Here is a 16,684-nt window from a genome sequence, read left to right on the forward strand (position 1 = left end):
AGGTGACAGACAGCAATAGGCTGAGGACGCACAAGGGGTGTGACCCACAGCAGGTACAAAAAGCAGGAAGTGATCGGGCGCCGCCCTTAAGCAGCAGAAACAGACACAAACAGACAGCATGGAGGGAAGCCAGAGAGACATTCTGGACTGGAGATCAAGTGCGCGCTCTTGCACAGTGGGAGATGGACCACCATGCAAGGACGCCGCCAGGTATGTTACAATAGATAGATGATAGATAGATGATAGATAATAGATAGATAGATAATAGATAGATAATAGATAGATGATAGATAGATGATAGATAATAGATAGATGATAGATAGATAATAGATAGGTTATAGATAGATAATAGATAGATGATAGATAGATGATAGATAATAGATAGATAATAGATAGATAATAGATAGATAATAGATAGATGATAGATAGATGATAGATAATAGATAGATAATAGATAGATAATAGATAGATGATAGATAGATAGATAGATAGACAGATAATAGATAGATAATAGATAGATGATAGATAATAGATAGATAATAGATAGATGATAGATAATAGATAGATGATAGATAAATGATAGATAATAGATAGATGATAGATAGATGATAGATAATAGATAGATAATAGATAATAGATAGATAATAGATAATAGATAGATAGATGATAGATAGATAATAGATAGATGATAGATAATAGATAGATAATAGATAGATAATAGATAGATAATAGATAATAGATAGATGATAGATAATAGATAGATGATAGATGATAGATAATAGATAGATGATAGATAATAGATAATTGATAGATAATAGATAGATAATAGATAGATAATAGATAGATGATAGATAATAGATAATAGATAGATAGATGATAGATAGATAATAGATAGATGATAGATAGATAATAGATAGATGATAGATAATAGATAGATGATAGATAATAGATAATAGATAGATAATAGATAGATGATAGATAGATAATAGATAATAGATAGATGATAGATAGATGATAGATAAATAGAAATAGATAGATGATAGATAGATAATAGATAATAGATAAATAATAGATAGATAATAGATAGATGATAGATAGATAATAGATAGATAATAGATAGATAGATAATAGATAGATAATAGATAGATAGATGATAGATAATAGATAATAGATAGATGATAGATAGATGATAGATAGATGATAGATAATAGATAGATGATACATATATGATAGATAATAGATAAATATTACATAATAGATAATAGATAGATGATAGATAGATAATAGATAGATGATAGATAATAGATAGATGATAGATAATATATAGATAACAGATGATAGATAGATAATAGATAGATAGATAGATACATACATACATACATGATAGATAGATACATAGACAATGTCAAGGAATCACAGCCGGGGAGGTGGCACAGACCCACCCGCTCTGTTATCTTTGTGTTACGAACAGCTCTCTGCTGCCCCCTACCATCCGGGCAATTACGAGATTGACCGATGATTAACGGAGGAGGCCGCAGGCCATTTCCACTAATAGGCCGGTTATTGGGACACTAACAGTGAGCGTATGGTATATACACCTCCGATTCCAATGCATGGAATATATGCATATACCCCCAGTATGGTCACTGCTAATCTCTCTTGGGTTATCGTGGAGTTATTAGCTGCCACCACCAATTGTTTTCCGGCTGATTGGACGCTGGTTCAGGCAGTGTATGGCTTTGAGTTGCTGTTTACAGAACAAAAGGAACAGAACTATTGAATTTTATAGGTAATCCAGAACAATAGGCAGTGTTTATACAAAATATACAAAAGATTTTACAAAAGGGGACAAAACAATACAACATATACAATTACATAAAATAAAACAGGAATAACAAAAGAACTTACTACGCCAATCACAGAGATGATTCAGCTAGCGAAAGAGAGCACTTCGATTGGAGTCGTTCAGTGAATGGGATTCATGCATGCACCAATGTCTATCTCTCAACAGGAACTCAGACCATAATTCGCCTTGACCTTTCATCAGCACCTAAGTTACACCCCACATCCCCCTTGATGACATCACATGGGCCGGGTTTTGGGATGTTCTCAGGCCTTCAGGATTTTATGAAATTCCCAACTTATGAGAGATTTTCACTCCTGATGATTGCAGAAGTTTGAGATCGCCACCATATTTTTTATCGTGATTTTACCTTTCCGTAGACAGTTAACATGGTGTCAGTTATCTGGTCACTATTGATTTGGGGCTTACAGTTACATTTATGAGAAAATATGCATATTCTTCCCCGAATAATCTATACAAACCTCAATATTCATAACTTTCCAACGTTGCCCCAGTGGCTACCAAAGATGTTTTGATGGAAGGAAGGTCATCATGGAGGAACAATAGATATCTCTAAAAGGTGTTAGTTATTCTCTTTCCTCCCTTTCAAAACTTAAGAGGTCTTTCCTGTCTGATTACCTGTCCAATCTATAAATCTCAGTCTTTCACAATAAACATCCTCAGTCAGTCACTTGGGCACTGCCGGGATTCTGGGCTTCAAACAGAATTTTAATTAGACTTGTCACTTCCCTTTGTCCACTGTGCAATTCTTTATCAAGGAGTCTTAGAATGTCAGCTCTTTTTCCTACTGGAAATTCTGTATGAAAGAGGAGAGGTTTCATCTTAATATTTTCTATGACACCTCCCTCTTTTTGAGGTTGCGTGGGGGGCTGATTTATAGATTGTTTTCCAAGCCCACCTTACGGTCAACCCTTCCTGGATCTCACAGTACCCTTTCCCGGGATTCGGAGATGGGCTTCTCCGAGGGGTCACTCAGCGCCACCTGACAAGTCTGAGACCCTAGGCAAGAGGTAGCCAGAAGTGACGCTAAGGCCCCGGTACATGCTCCGGGCCAGTAACTGGTCCCGTTATCCCGCTGGATGATTAGGGTCTAGAAGGCAGTGTGTTACCTGCGTTTTGGGCTCCCGGGCTGCGCGGTGACAGTGGTTATGCAGGTTGTCTCCCTGGGGGGATAACAACCCTTTCCCATTTGTCGGACAGGCTGCGGACCCAACTTTCCCACCACCTTGACCGACTGTGAATGCTACGTTCCTGACACTCTTACAGACGGTGTATACCTCTTTCCCATCGCCCTGACAGAGGGTGGGACATACATTTCCCTCACCCTGACCGGTTGTAGGAAATACCTTCCCATCCCCCAGACAGGCTGGGGATAAGACCTTCCCTGCTCCCCTTGTTATCTCAGGAGCAGTTCTAATTATGGGGCAGCTACCACTGGCCAGGTCACCATCCGTCATGACACTGGTCAGCTGCACGGGACCACCTGCTTCATGGTCTCCGCGCCTGCTCCCATTGCCCGTGGCACTTATACTGGCTCCTTCTAGGGGATCCTCAGCAACATCACCCCGCGGTGTGAAGTGGCTGAGTTTTCCTTTATGACAACACACATTTTTATTATGCATCACATTGACATTATTGACTGTGGCATTACATGACATATCAGATCTGGGAGGGTTGTCGGGGATGTATCGGGCAACCAACTGTCCCAGATCAGTTCCCAATAACACATTTGTGGGGAGATTCTTGGACACCCCCACTTTCCTTATCCCCCGCACCCCAATCCAGGAAAAACCGGGCCATCAGTAAGGGACGGTGAACACCCCCAAACCGGTGACAGTCAGGGTCTTCCCATGGGTCCAAGGACTTCTGGAAACACAAACTCAGGGCAGATGAGGTATCATTTTGTGCTGGTGTCCTTGAGCCCAATGGTAACAGTCTTACCCACAGTAACTGGTTGCAAATTTTTACGGGCCCTCCCAACCGCCCCACCCACATAAAGAATGGCTGCACTAGGCCCCTGGGCCTCAGGTGTGGGGTTCTTCTTCTATCCGGGCAGGCGAGGCTGATGTGACCAGCTTGGTCACAGGTATAGCACCGGCGGGAGTCAGATGCAGGACGGATGCTGGAAGACTGAGCCGGACCTCCTGAAGACCGACTGGCATTAGTGATGGTTGTCGGCTTACCCCCTTTCCAGCTAACGATGGCTGTATGATTGGCCTTATAAGCATCTGCGATCTGTACTGCTTTAGCAGCCTCCTTTGGCACCAGGTCCAGCGCGAACTGTCGCACCTCCACAGGGCAAAGCTGAAGAAACTGGTCCTTCACCATCAGGGCCTTCAGTTCCATGAAGGTGGTGACTGACAGTCCTTGGACCCACTACTCAACGTTGGTTCTGAGCCCGTCCACCACATCACTATAGCTGTCATGTGGTCCAAGCTTTAGGGCTCGGAACTTTTTCCGGTACACCCCTGGAGTTAACAGGTACTTATTTATCAAGGCCAGTTTGGTGGCCTCACAGTTTCCGTCATGGTCTTGAGGGAGAGAGGCAAACACCTCTAGACCTTTGCCTCAGATCCCTGGGGTTGAATATCGGGCCCACTGGTCTGCAGGCACCTGGTACTGCCTACAGGCCTACTCAGACCCCCGAAAAATACATCCAAGTTCCCAACCCTTTCCATTACAGGAAAATGCTCAGGACGGGGTTTAAAGCGGTTGGCATTGCTGGACTCACAGATCGATGAGGAAGATCTCTGCATCTGAATTTGGGCTAACTCCAGCTGGTACTGACGTTCGGCTTGGGCCTGTCACTCGACAGTCTCTCGGTCGGCTTTGCTCGCTCTTGGAATTGCAGAATCAGCTTCAAACGTCCCTCACGATCATCTACGTTGAGTTGCTGTAATTGCTGTAAGGCCATTTTGCAGGTGGTGGTCCACGCTACCCTGGTTGTGGGTATGGCTGGCCTCCACAGGTGGGACGTCTACAGCAGCACCACCTGCGCCTTGACTAACCTCCCCATCATCACGGCTCGGGTGATGGACTTGCTCTGCGTCACACTGCAACAGTTCAGCAATCATTTGGTATCTGGTTTGGCCCGTCGAGTCAACATCCTACAGAGGGCAATAAGAACTTTCTTGGACTGCTGGTGATACCAGGGCTCTCCAACTGCAACCAACATTGCCAAACAAAAGATAGACCAGAAAAACAAGAGAAGGGGGGAGAGGTGTAACTGCTACACGTATAGTAATGTCCCAGATAAAAAAGAATAAAAACACTGAGTCTGATTCATCAAATCTCTGCACTGAATTCTTGCAAGAACCGTGCAAGTTTTCAGTGACGGGGACGATTGCTCAATCCAGCCACTGATGTTCTGTAATATCCCACCGCTTGCCACCAATTGTCAAAGATCACAGCCAGGAGGGTATTAACTGAACCCACAACGCTGTTATCTTTTTGTCACAATCAGCTCTCTGCTGCCTCCTATTGCCTGGACAATTACGCGATTGACCGAAGATTAACGGAGGAGACCACAGGCTGTTTCCACTAATAGGCCTGTTATTGGGAAACTAACAGTGAACGTATGATATATACACCTCCGATTCCAATGCATGGAATACATATATAGTATGGTCACTGCTAACTCCACGATAACCCAAGAACTACTCGCTGCCACTACCAATTGTTTATAAAGGCCGATTAGACGCCTTGGTTTCGGTAGCGTATGGCTTTGAGATGCGGTTTACAGAATGAAAGGGACAAAACTATTAAATTTTATATTTAATCCAGACTGATAGGCAGTGTTTATAAAACATATACAATAGATTTTACGAAGGGGAGAGCACTTCGATTGGAAATGTCCAGTAGATGGAAATCATGCATACACTGATGTGTATCTCTCTGCAGGAACACAGGTCATTATTCGCTTTGCCCTTTTATCAGCACCTAAGTAACAACTACACATCTTGATGACTCTTAGCAGGGCTGGTGAGGGGATGTGGCTTCAGTTTCAGAAAATTATGATATTACCAAAATACTCCATATCTTTACTCCTGAGTCCTGACGCTCACAGGAGATCGATATCACCATCATATTTTTAATCAGGATTTTACCGTTACCCAGAGACCAAACATGACATGGCTGTTGTCAGCGATCGGTACACTATTAATTTGGAGCTTATAGGCAGGGGTTACAGTTATGAAAAATATGAATATTTTTACCTATTAGTCCTGAAATTGAATAGGTATGTCCCATCAATATTGGATCTACACAAACCTCAATATTCATAACTTTCCACCGATGCCCCCATGTCTAGCTGCAGACATCCCATTTCATGAAGGGGACAAAATTAAACTCTATCGATGTTAGATTTTGTACCCCTCTTCCTCTCCAATCTATAAATCTCAGTCTTCATCACAATAGACATCCTACTTGGCATTGAAGGGGTCATCTGCTTCAATGGGAGCTTTAATTGGTTTTGTCACTTCCCAGCCATACATAATTTAATCATTTTCCTATGTTAAACATTTGGTTCTACTTCAAAAGAGGTTTAGATTGCCAGCTCTGTGTGAGAGAGAAGTGGGGGTGGGGTGTAGGGGGGGCGGGATGAATGCCCCCTCACTGCTGTTGTGTTATGGATCTTAATGTTTTCTATGATCGATAGATAGTAGCTAAATTTGGGCAAATCTGAATTTTTGGGAGAAATTAAAGATAATTTTCACTTACCTGGAAGTGATTTTCATTGTCTCTGTAACAAAGTAAATAACAATTACAAATAAATACTAAAAGACAGAAAGCAAAATAAAAGAAGTTAACAAAAAAAAAAGAGAAAACAATATTATCCAACAATTAGAAAACAATAAAAAATGATAATAAAAAAGTAAATGAAAAATAATAAAAATAATGAATAATAATATACATAATAAAGAAGCGTGCAAAAAACAATTCCAAATATTAATTCAAAGTAATAAAAAAAAACTAAATGACAAATAATAAAAATCTATGTAAAAATATCCAATTAGTACAAATTGTAATAAATAAATATTAATTTATATTAATATATCTAACATAGAATTGTAAATGATAAAAAAAATTATTATTATTATTTCAAGTGATAAAAAAACAAATAATGTTTAAAAATGTCCGTTAATTCAATATAATAAAAATATCCATTTATTCCAAATAATTTTTAAAAATTAATAAAAAAAAAATAATTAAATTCCAATGGTTTAAAAAAAATAAAAAAATGGAGGCGCTGACACTTTATCTTACAAGTCATATTACAGAATTGTAGGATCCAGGGTGCAGATTTTTAAACTAAAGGTATATATTAAATCATACGTTTAGTTTAACATGGACATTCCTGCTGATAGGTTTAATTTAAAAAACGTTTTTTTTTTTTTTGCGCAATAATTTATTTATTGCGTTATCAGTGCCCTCTAGTGTTAGGAAGAAGTAATACAAAGCTATAGATTTTTTTTCTTCTATTCTAGAAAACTGAACCTTGAACCTCGCAGACTCCACACTGATAACAGAGAGTAATAAATTGTAGTTTTTTTTTTATTTTATAGAAGAAGTACACTACATGACACACCTACAGTACATTACAGGATACAAAGCATAAGAACAAAGCTCCAGAACAGAACAAGGAGACAGAACACAAATCACAGAAATAGAAGCGAAATAAATCCAAATAAAGCAGAAATGAAAGAAGATTCTCGACCTACTGAAAAGGAAAAAAAAAGGAAAAAACAAAATAACCATCACCACATAAATATATACTCAAATACATACTTTTTTTTTCTTTTTTACATAAAAAAATAATAAATAGTATAAAATCATAAAACCTCCGGCCCAGCTTCATTCATACTACTATATACAAACCCAAGCAACGTTCACACCGTCCTATATACACAATATTATATACAATCAAACCACTATAAACACAAAACACTAAACCTAAATATAATGTAACACACAACGTATATACAACCGGAAACAGAACTAATACTGACCTACTGGTCCCATTGCCTTACCTTACAGTCACACCCTTACTGAACCTCATTCACACCACAACAAGCCGAAATGCAACACAATATACAAAATTAACAATTTTTTTATTATATTTTTATATTATTTTTGCCTATATATGAACACAGACCTACACTAACTATCCCGCCACCACTGATCCACCACTGGCCACAAAGTTTAGGATACTCCGAGCTAGGATCAGGCCCCAAAGTTTTTTCCCCCAGGCCAGATCAGTCATCTTATCACCGCTGATGAAACACCCCAAATCCCCCCCCAACCGAACTAAAACCCCCTATTATACATTATATACAGAAACCAAGAAACCAACATAACGGGACACAACCTACACACTCACCATCCAAGGCTCAAGTTCGATGCCTGTAAGCCTTCTATTCAGGAGACAGAAATACAAAACAAAAATCTAGGGTGGAAAGACATCAGCCCACCACCAGGATATAGGAGTACTACCGGACTAAGGCACCCTGAAGGAAAAGCCCCTCCAGAGACAGGCCGCCCTCCGGGCACCCAGTCCTTCATACTCCAGAGAACGTACCTTCACCAGGTCACCTAGGATGTTCCTACAGACTTCATCTACATGGAGGATTTTACTCTGCGTCGAGACTAAAACTCGTGCGTTCCACGTGAAATACCTCACCACTGCGCTGACTATGAATAAAGTGGCTCGGTCCCTTCTCCCAAGGTCTCCGAACGCTCCATAGGCCCACCCGGCGTAGGACAGAGTAGCCAGCCGCGGCCAACCAATGGAAGCCCCCACCCTGTTGTACACCTCTGTATTAAAGGGACAATGAAGCAGGAAGTGCTCCATGCTTTCCAGCACGTTAGCACAAGCCTCACGGGGGCAATTCCTGTCCTCGGAGCTCCTGAACTTCAAATTGTTCCTCACATACAGCTTACCATGGAAGCAGCGCCAAGTCAAGTCCCAGTACTTCTTGGGGATCCTGCTAGAATTTAACAAACTCAACCCAACCTCCAGATCCCGACTTGGGCAGTCCTTGAGGACCAATGGTCTCTGAAAATGCGAAAGCAAGACCCTCACATCGAGGAGTTTCCTCTGGAGGGACCTCACCTCCCACATTCCCAGACCCCATCGGCGGATCACTTTCAGAACCGGGGTAAGATAAGGCAGGAGATGACCATGAAGTGCGAAGATACTTCAATCTCCCCCCGGTCTCCCATTCCTGGAAAAAAGGCTGAAACCATCCATTGCAGGAGAATACCCACGGAGGAGCCCTCTCTTTCCAGAGGTTTGCCACGTTAACTTTCAAAAAGGTGTTCACTAGGAACACCCCCATGGTTCACCATATTCAACCCCCCTAGTCTCCACGTGTGGTTAGTGACCTACCACTTGACTAGGTTCAGTCTATTCCCCTATAACATCTGGAAGAACAGACTGTAGACCCGTGTCCAGAGAGGCTCTGGCAAGACACAGACACTGCCCAGGTAGATTAGCAAGGGGAGCAGGAAAGTTTTGCACAGGCCAACCCTTTCCCTCAGGGTCAAAGACCAACCCCTCCATTGGTCCACTCTTTGGGCGACACCTTTGATTCTGCCTTCCCAGTTTTTGATGGGGTAAATCACCCTGGCCAAATTCGATGCCGAGAACTTTGGAATGTTCTTGGGGCTCGGGGAGGGTGTCCGGAAGATCAAAATCGGGATCTCCGCCTCCTAAGCAGAGACTCTCACACTTGTCCTGGTTGACCTTGGACCCGGATGCCCCAGAGTAGTGCTCCACTTCTGAAATCACCACCATCGCCTCCTCTAGTGAAGAAACAAAGATGGTGACATTGTCTGCGTAGGCCACTACCCTTAGGATAGCCTTCGATGCCGCCCCACGTATCCACATCCCCGACAACAGTCCACAATTGACCCTTCTGAGGAAGGGATTAATCGCAAACACGTAAAGCAAAGGGCTAAGAAGGCATCCCTGACAGACACCAGATCCTACCCCGAAAGGTTGTCCAATCCCATTTACCAGAGGGAAAGTCTCAGCATCTCCATACAAGGTCCTAAGCCACTCCACCATCCCTTCGGGCAGACCATACCACAAACGGGTGGACAAGATGTACTCGTGGTTAACCCGATCAAAGGCTTTTGCCTGATCCAGGGTCAGCAAGAACCCCTTCCAGAGGCCCGCCCTGCTTTGCTCCACGGCCTCGCGGACACCAAGAACAGCACTAAAAGTGCTATAGCCAGGAACGCAACAGTAATGAGCCTCCGAAAGGAGCTGGGGTGCAAACTTCACCAGCCTGTTGAAAACTATCTTAGCCAAAACCTTCCTGTCCACATTGAGAAGTGCTATGGGACGCCAGTTCTCAATGCGTGACGGATCCTTACCCTTTGACAAAATGATCAAAGCTGATCTCCTTAATGATCTCGGCAGAGTGCCCGAGGAGAGACACTCATTAATTACCTGAGTCAAGAGGATGACCAAAGAGTCCATAAAGGTCCTAAAGAACTTGGATATTAAGCCATCCGGACCTGGTGATTTTTTGGGCCCAAACCCATCGATCGCCATTCTCACTTCGTTTTCTTTGATCGCTTCTGTCAATCCGCCCAGCGAGAGGTCAACCCCTGGCTCAGGAACAGATTCAGTCAGGAAAGCCAACATCCCGTCACGATCCAGCTCCCTCCTTCCCAAGAGGTGCGAGTAGTAGAAACTGACGACCTCCAAAATCCCTGATCTGGACCTTCTCAGGGACCCTGTACTGTCCATCAGCCCAGTCACTATCTTACTAGTCACTGATATCTTACAGTTTCTGTAAGGGTCGGGTGAGCAGTAATTCCCGTAGTCCGTCTCAAAAATTAAAGATGCGTGCCTATTGTACTGACACCTCTTCAGCAAGGACTTCACTCTGGAGATCTCCTCGCGGCCACCTCCAGTCGAGACAAGATGCTCGAGTTTCCTCCTCAGGCTCTGATACAGGCGATCCCTGTTCAGGCTTCTGAAGTTCGAGAGTTTTCAGAAGTACCTCGCCACCCGATGTTTGAACATCTCCCACCACTCTGACTTAGTGTTACTTAGGCCCAGCAACGGTACCTGGCTCTGAAGGAATTCCTCAAAGGACCGTCTTACAGCTTCTTCCTCAAGGAGTGACGAATTCAGCTTCCAATAACCTCTTCCCATCCGAGGAGTCTCTGTAACGTTCAGAGAAAACATAATCAAACAGTGATCGGAGAACTCCACAAACGACAACGGTGAAGAGACGGCCTCCTCCTTCAAATAAAACCTGTCTATCCTAGACCTGCACTGACTACCAAGGTGAATCCCGTGTCGCCCGGGTTGTGTCGGATGTGGACATCCACCAGGCGAGCCTCACTCACTATCCTGTTTAGCGCAGTCATAAGCCAGCCGGTCTCCGGAACCTCCTCTATCACAGGATCTCGTGACATTGTTGAAATCCCCTCCGAAGACCACCTGCCGACTCAAAAATAAAAAAGGTTTGATCTTTATGAAGAGACATTTGCGGTCCCACTTGGACTGGGGACCATAGATATTAATGAGCCGAAGCTCTTGTCCCCCCATGAAGACATCTAGGATCAAGCATCTCACCTTTTCTAATTCGATCACTCGTCTGCATTCAAAAAAAGGACCGCCACCCCGCTATATGGCTCGGCCGCAAGAGACCAGTAGGAGGGCCCATGTCTCAGCTCCCACCTTGCTTTATGCAAGGTTGATATATCGGTCAACCTGGTCTCCTGCAAAAACAAAATGTCGGCGTCAAGTTGGCCGAGAAGATGAAAGGCCGTGTACCTTGCCACATCTGACTTTATGCTGCAAACATTAATGGTTGCCAGTGTCAACGGGGTGGGTGCCGCCATCATGATTGTTTCAATTAGATAGCCTTTTTTGTTCACACCCCCAACAGTCCCACCCTCTTCCTCCGATAATGATGGGTTTTTAGTGCACTTAAGACAAACAGACTCATCCATTCTCTCCTTACATACATTCTTGCCCTTCTCTGATGGTCCTGGGTTAGTACCCCTCTCAGAGGACTTTTTATTTGCCCCCCAAAAGGAAGACCCAGCCACCACCTGAGCCCCAACCACCTTGTCTGCAACCTCTGGCCCCGGGTCCCCGTCCTCCTCCTCCAGAGGGAAATCATGGAGGGCCCGGAACTGGTTGGAGAGATCCACCATAGGGGGGGCGGCTGGACCTTCCAATTGCACCTGGATCAGAGTCTGAGAGTCATAGGGGTCACACTCCAAAGAGTCTTCCTGTTACCCTTTTTCTGTGACCACTTCCCCTCTCCCTCATCAAGACTGTCATCGGATGAAGGCTCCTGAGAAGACGTGGCGTTCTCTTTCTCCTTCCTTTCAAGTCTCTTGACTTCCTCGCTCAATTCGCTGTCTTTAGGATCTTCAGCTGAAAGTGAAGTACCTGGGTCAGAGTTTAGAGACATCACTCCCTTCCCCCCTGTCCCCACGGCGCTGCTCCTGCCACCTGGTTTTGGATGGCGGCAGCTTGCTCCTCACCGGTTCCCTGCTTCCCTCGCCCCTACTGGTCCCTTTACCAGCAAGATTAGTCCCGGCTTTCGCCTGTCCCGCATTCGCCGCTTTCAGGACCGCATTGGCAAAGGAACGCGGACAGCGACTGAACGGGTGACCGAGGTCACCACACAAGTTACACCTAATCCTGCGACAGGCAGCAGCAAGATGACCAAGGTCCCCACACAGTGCGCATTTCTGGGTGGTACACTGCCCACTAAAGTGTGTGGGGCTACCGCACCTGTGACAGACCTTAGGCTGCCCCCGGTAGAAAATCAAGATCCTATCCCTCCCCATAAAGGTTGAGGAAGGGATATGGGTAACAGTGTTTCCCGAAACCTTCAATTTCACCATGAAGGTCCAGGTCCCTGTCCAGATACCATGGTCATCGAGGAATATCGACAATATTTTCGTATCGACCTACCCAGGTCATAATGTCTGTACAGGAAAGTGACTCACTACTAGTCAAAATGGTCACCTTCCTGAATGAGTTCTGGCGGGATATTGCCAGAGGAAAGAAACCCTGCCATTTGGGGCGACCCTGATTCAGCTCATGGCAGAACCAAAAAAGCTCAAGACCCTCCGGTCTCACGAAGCTGACATCGAAGTAGGAGGTCCCGTAGAGATGGATCAAGGTAAAGATGTCATATGCCGCAAAGCCCATCCCCAGCAGGAGCTCAACCACCTTCGACCTATCAGGACAGGCATCCTTGCTTACCCACTGAAGACGGACCACGTTCCTACGGTTACTCCTCTGCCCCGTTGTCGGCTGAGACCAGATAGTCTCTGCCCCTCTATCTCGGAAGGCGGAAAGACCATGTCTCTCTACCCAGAAAGACAGATCAACCTCCCTCCCCTCTACAGTGATGGAGCTCTCCCCTTTCCTCAGGGCTTCTAGGCGGTACTGTTGCAAGTCACCGTCCCCAGGGCCACCAGACGAGGGCGCACTACTACCCCCAGCACTGACAGCTCCTGAATAGCTTTGGGCTGAAGCCCCTGCCACTGCTGGGGGGGGGCAGCGGGACCAGCGCCTACTTCCTCCCCACCAACACCAGTGCTGCTCTCCTCATTCACTCCACTACTACTCCTGTCACATCCAATTCTTTTTCCCTTGTGTCTGGTGTCTCTGGGCCAGGGGATGGGAGCATTTTCAGAGACTCTTTTCCTGCAGCACCACACCTGTTTTTCTTTGGATCTGTGCTGGCTCTCTGCTGTGCTCTTGGAGCACCCTGACCCACTACTGCAGCAGTTTGCTCCTCATTATCCTGGTCATGTTTATCAGGTACCTCCGCTGCCCTTTACTCACAGACTTTGAGGCCTTAGTGTCGCGTGTGGGCGCCGGGGCACACTGCCTCTCTGTCGCACCAGTGTTCCTCGCAGATGTTTTTTTTCTGCTGCTTATTTGCAGCAGCATTCTTGGCACGCGGCTCCTTCCCAGCCAAGTGCCTTTTCTCCTCCGCCTCCCCTTTACCCACAGACTTCGAGGCCTTAGTATCACGTGTGGGCGCCGGGGCACACTGCCTCTCTGTCGCAGCAGTGCGCCCAGTGTTCCTCGCTGATGGTTTTTTTCTGCTGCTTATTTGCAGCAGCATTCTTGGCACGCGGCTCCTCCTTCCCAGCCAAGTGCTTTTTCTCCTCTGTTGAGGTGCACTGCGCCACTGACACCACTATGTGCCTCACTTCACCGGCTCTAGTAGCCGCCTTCTCCGACGCTGGAACGGTGCACCCATCTCTCGCAGCGACACACTCCTCTCGTCACATTGTCTCCCTCTCGTCACATGGTCTCCCTCTCGCAACGGTGTGTATATTCCTCCCAGCCGCGGTGATAACCGGCTTAGCCATAGAGGTCAGGAAGGGAAACTTTACAGGATCTCCTATGTCTTGTGCCGTGAGTACCTCCACAGCCTTGCCTCTCCCCAGTAATGGCTGATAACAGGGAGTAATAGTATTATTCTGTCCTACAGTCACCACCCCCAGTAATGGCTGATAACACGGAGTAATAGATTGTAGTCTCCTGTCCTACAGTGACCTCCCCCAGTAATGGCTGATAACAGGGAGTAAAAGATTGTAGTTCCGCATTCTGATACATTTCCGCACCCGGATACATTGTAGCAATCCTTGAGACTTCAGTGTTAGAACATGGAGGGTTTTGACCAGAAAATGGATCTTAAAAATGTTGAAGAAGTCGCAGAACGTTTCACTAGAAAGTTACCACGTGAATTGTGACATCAATAAGAAGAAACTGAATATGAAGGTGGAGATTTCCCAACCCCCACCCTCCCTCATATCTAAGCTGTTTCATTGGTTGGACTCTCAGGAAATGACTTCCACCTCCTCTTCCTCCAGAAAACATTCATATCCTGCCTGAAGAAGTAAAACGCAGACTTTATACTTGCTGCTTCTGAATCGCACAGAACTTCCTTCTGCTCTCCGCCATGGCGTTTGCCATCCTTCGAGAAGAGTTGAGTTGCTCCATCTGCCTGAACATCTACAAGGACCCCGTCAACCTGAAGTGTGGACACAACTTCTGCCAGGTCTGTATCGATCGTGTGCTGGGATCACAGGAGGAGGACGGAGTTTACAGCTGTCCTGAATGCAGAGAAGAGTTCCCGGGACGTCCTGACCTGGCCAGGAACATAACGCTCCGGAACATTATAGAGCGATGTGTCTCGTCCCTGTCCGAAGAGACGGTGGAGGGAATCTCCTGCGCCTACTGTGTGCACTCTCCCGTAGCTGCCGTTAAGTCCTGTCTCCATTGTGAAGCTTCCCTGTGTGAGGAGCATCTGATGGTCCACAACAGGTCCCCAGAACACGTCTTATCTGAGCCCAGCAATTCCCTGAAGAGCAGAAAATGCTCGGTGCACAAGAAGATCCTGGAATACTACTGTACCCAAGACACATCATGCATCTGTGTCACCTGCTGCCTGGCCGGAGAACACAAAGGACATAAGGTGGAACAGTTGACCGAAGCCTCCAACAAGAAAAAGGAGACGCTCAAACTGATCCTGACCAAGATGTTGGCAAAGAGGGCGGACATCGAGCTCAGAGTCCAAACTCTGCAGGAACGCAGGAGAGAAGTACGCAAAAGGTCAATTGGAGTGACAGAGACAGTCAGCGCTCTGTTCGAAGACATCAGGAGACAGTTAGAAGACCTGGAGAAGAAGGTCCTGAGTGTCGTCTCCCAGCACGAAGATCAAGTGTCAATCGCGGTCTCCGATCTGATCCAGCAATTGGAGTCAAAGAAGGACGAGCTGTCCAGGAAGATGTCTCACATCGAGAAGGTCTGTACCATGGATGATCCATTACTCGTCCTACAAGAGCAGGAATCGGGACGAAAAGACTTTTGTGATACGGAGAAGACGGATAATGTGGACCGACAAGCCTACAATGAAAAGGTCCAAAATATGGTTGGCCTGGATGAAGAGCTGCTGTGGGTGACAATACGCACGGGCTTAGCCGGCATTGTGTCTAGCGTGAAGGTCGGCATGGATGAGGTGAAGGCTTCGGACATGGTGCTTGATGTGAACACTGCTGAAAATCATTTAATTGTATCAACTGGTAGCAAAAGTGTTTCATGGAACAGAGACGGTACCAGCTGCCCACCACTACCGAAGAGATTTCAGATCTACCCCCAGGTGCTGAGCACCGAGACATTCACTTCACGAAACCTTTGCATTGAATGGGAGGTGGACCATAGATCAGGGAGGTGGAGCGTGGGAATGTGCTACCCCACTATGGACAGGAAGGGGGATGGGTCGTGTCTTGGATTTAACCCCAAGTCCTGGTGCTTACAGATGTGTGGGCAGCAATGCTCAGTGATACATGATGGCCGTGAAGTCTACTTACCCCATGTCCCTAATGCAAAGCGATTTCTGATGTATCTGGAGTACGAGGCCGGGCAGCTGTCCTTCTGCGAGCTGGGTGACCCCATCAGACACCTGCACACCTTCACCGCCACCTTCTCCGAACCCCTCCATGCCGCTTGTTATGTTTGGGGATATAATTCTACAATAACATTCAAATAAGTTCTGTCTTCTGAGATTCAATGTCTGCTGAAATAAAGGTGAGAACTGGTGAAATGAATCCAGTATAAAGGCAAAATCCAGTCCTGAGGCTCATTGTACTTCACACCCTACTACTATAGACCCTGAGAATTACACCCAGAGCTGCGCTCACTATTCTGCTGGTGCAGTCACTGTGTACATACATTACATTACTGATCCCGAGTTACCTCCTGTATTATACTCCAGAGCTGCACTCACTATTCTGCTGGTGCACTCACTGTGTACA

General features: G+C 45.6%; 1 protein-coding gene across 1 annotated transcript; it reads left to right on the top strand.

Annotated features, from left to right (window-relative positions):
• Positions 1–14,715: 14,715 nt before the first annotated feature.
• Positions 14,716–16,482, top strand: LOC141176426 (E3 ubiquitin/ISG15 ligase TRIM25-like). Its single transcript, XM_073660410.1, has one exon. It carries the CDS (start codon positions 14,830–14,832, stop codon positions 16,417–16,419), a length of 1,590 nt encoding a protein of 529 aa, XP_073516511.1. The 5' UTR covers positions 14,716–14,829; the 3' UTR covers positions 16,420–16,482.
• The last annotated feature ends 202 nt before the right edge of the window (positions 16,483–16,684 follow it).

Source organism: Phyllobates terribilis, unplaced genomic scaffold (genome assembly GCF_046119375.1).
Source record: "Phyllobates terribilis strain yellow unplaced genomic scaffold, ASM4611937v1 Scaffold_25__1_contigs__length_18738178, whole genome shotgun sequence".
Taxonomy (NCBI): domain Eukaryota; kingdom Metazoa; phylum Chordata; class Amphibia; order Anura; family Dendrobatidae; genus Phyllobates; species Phyllobates terribilis.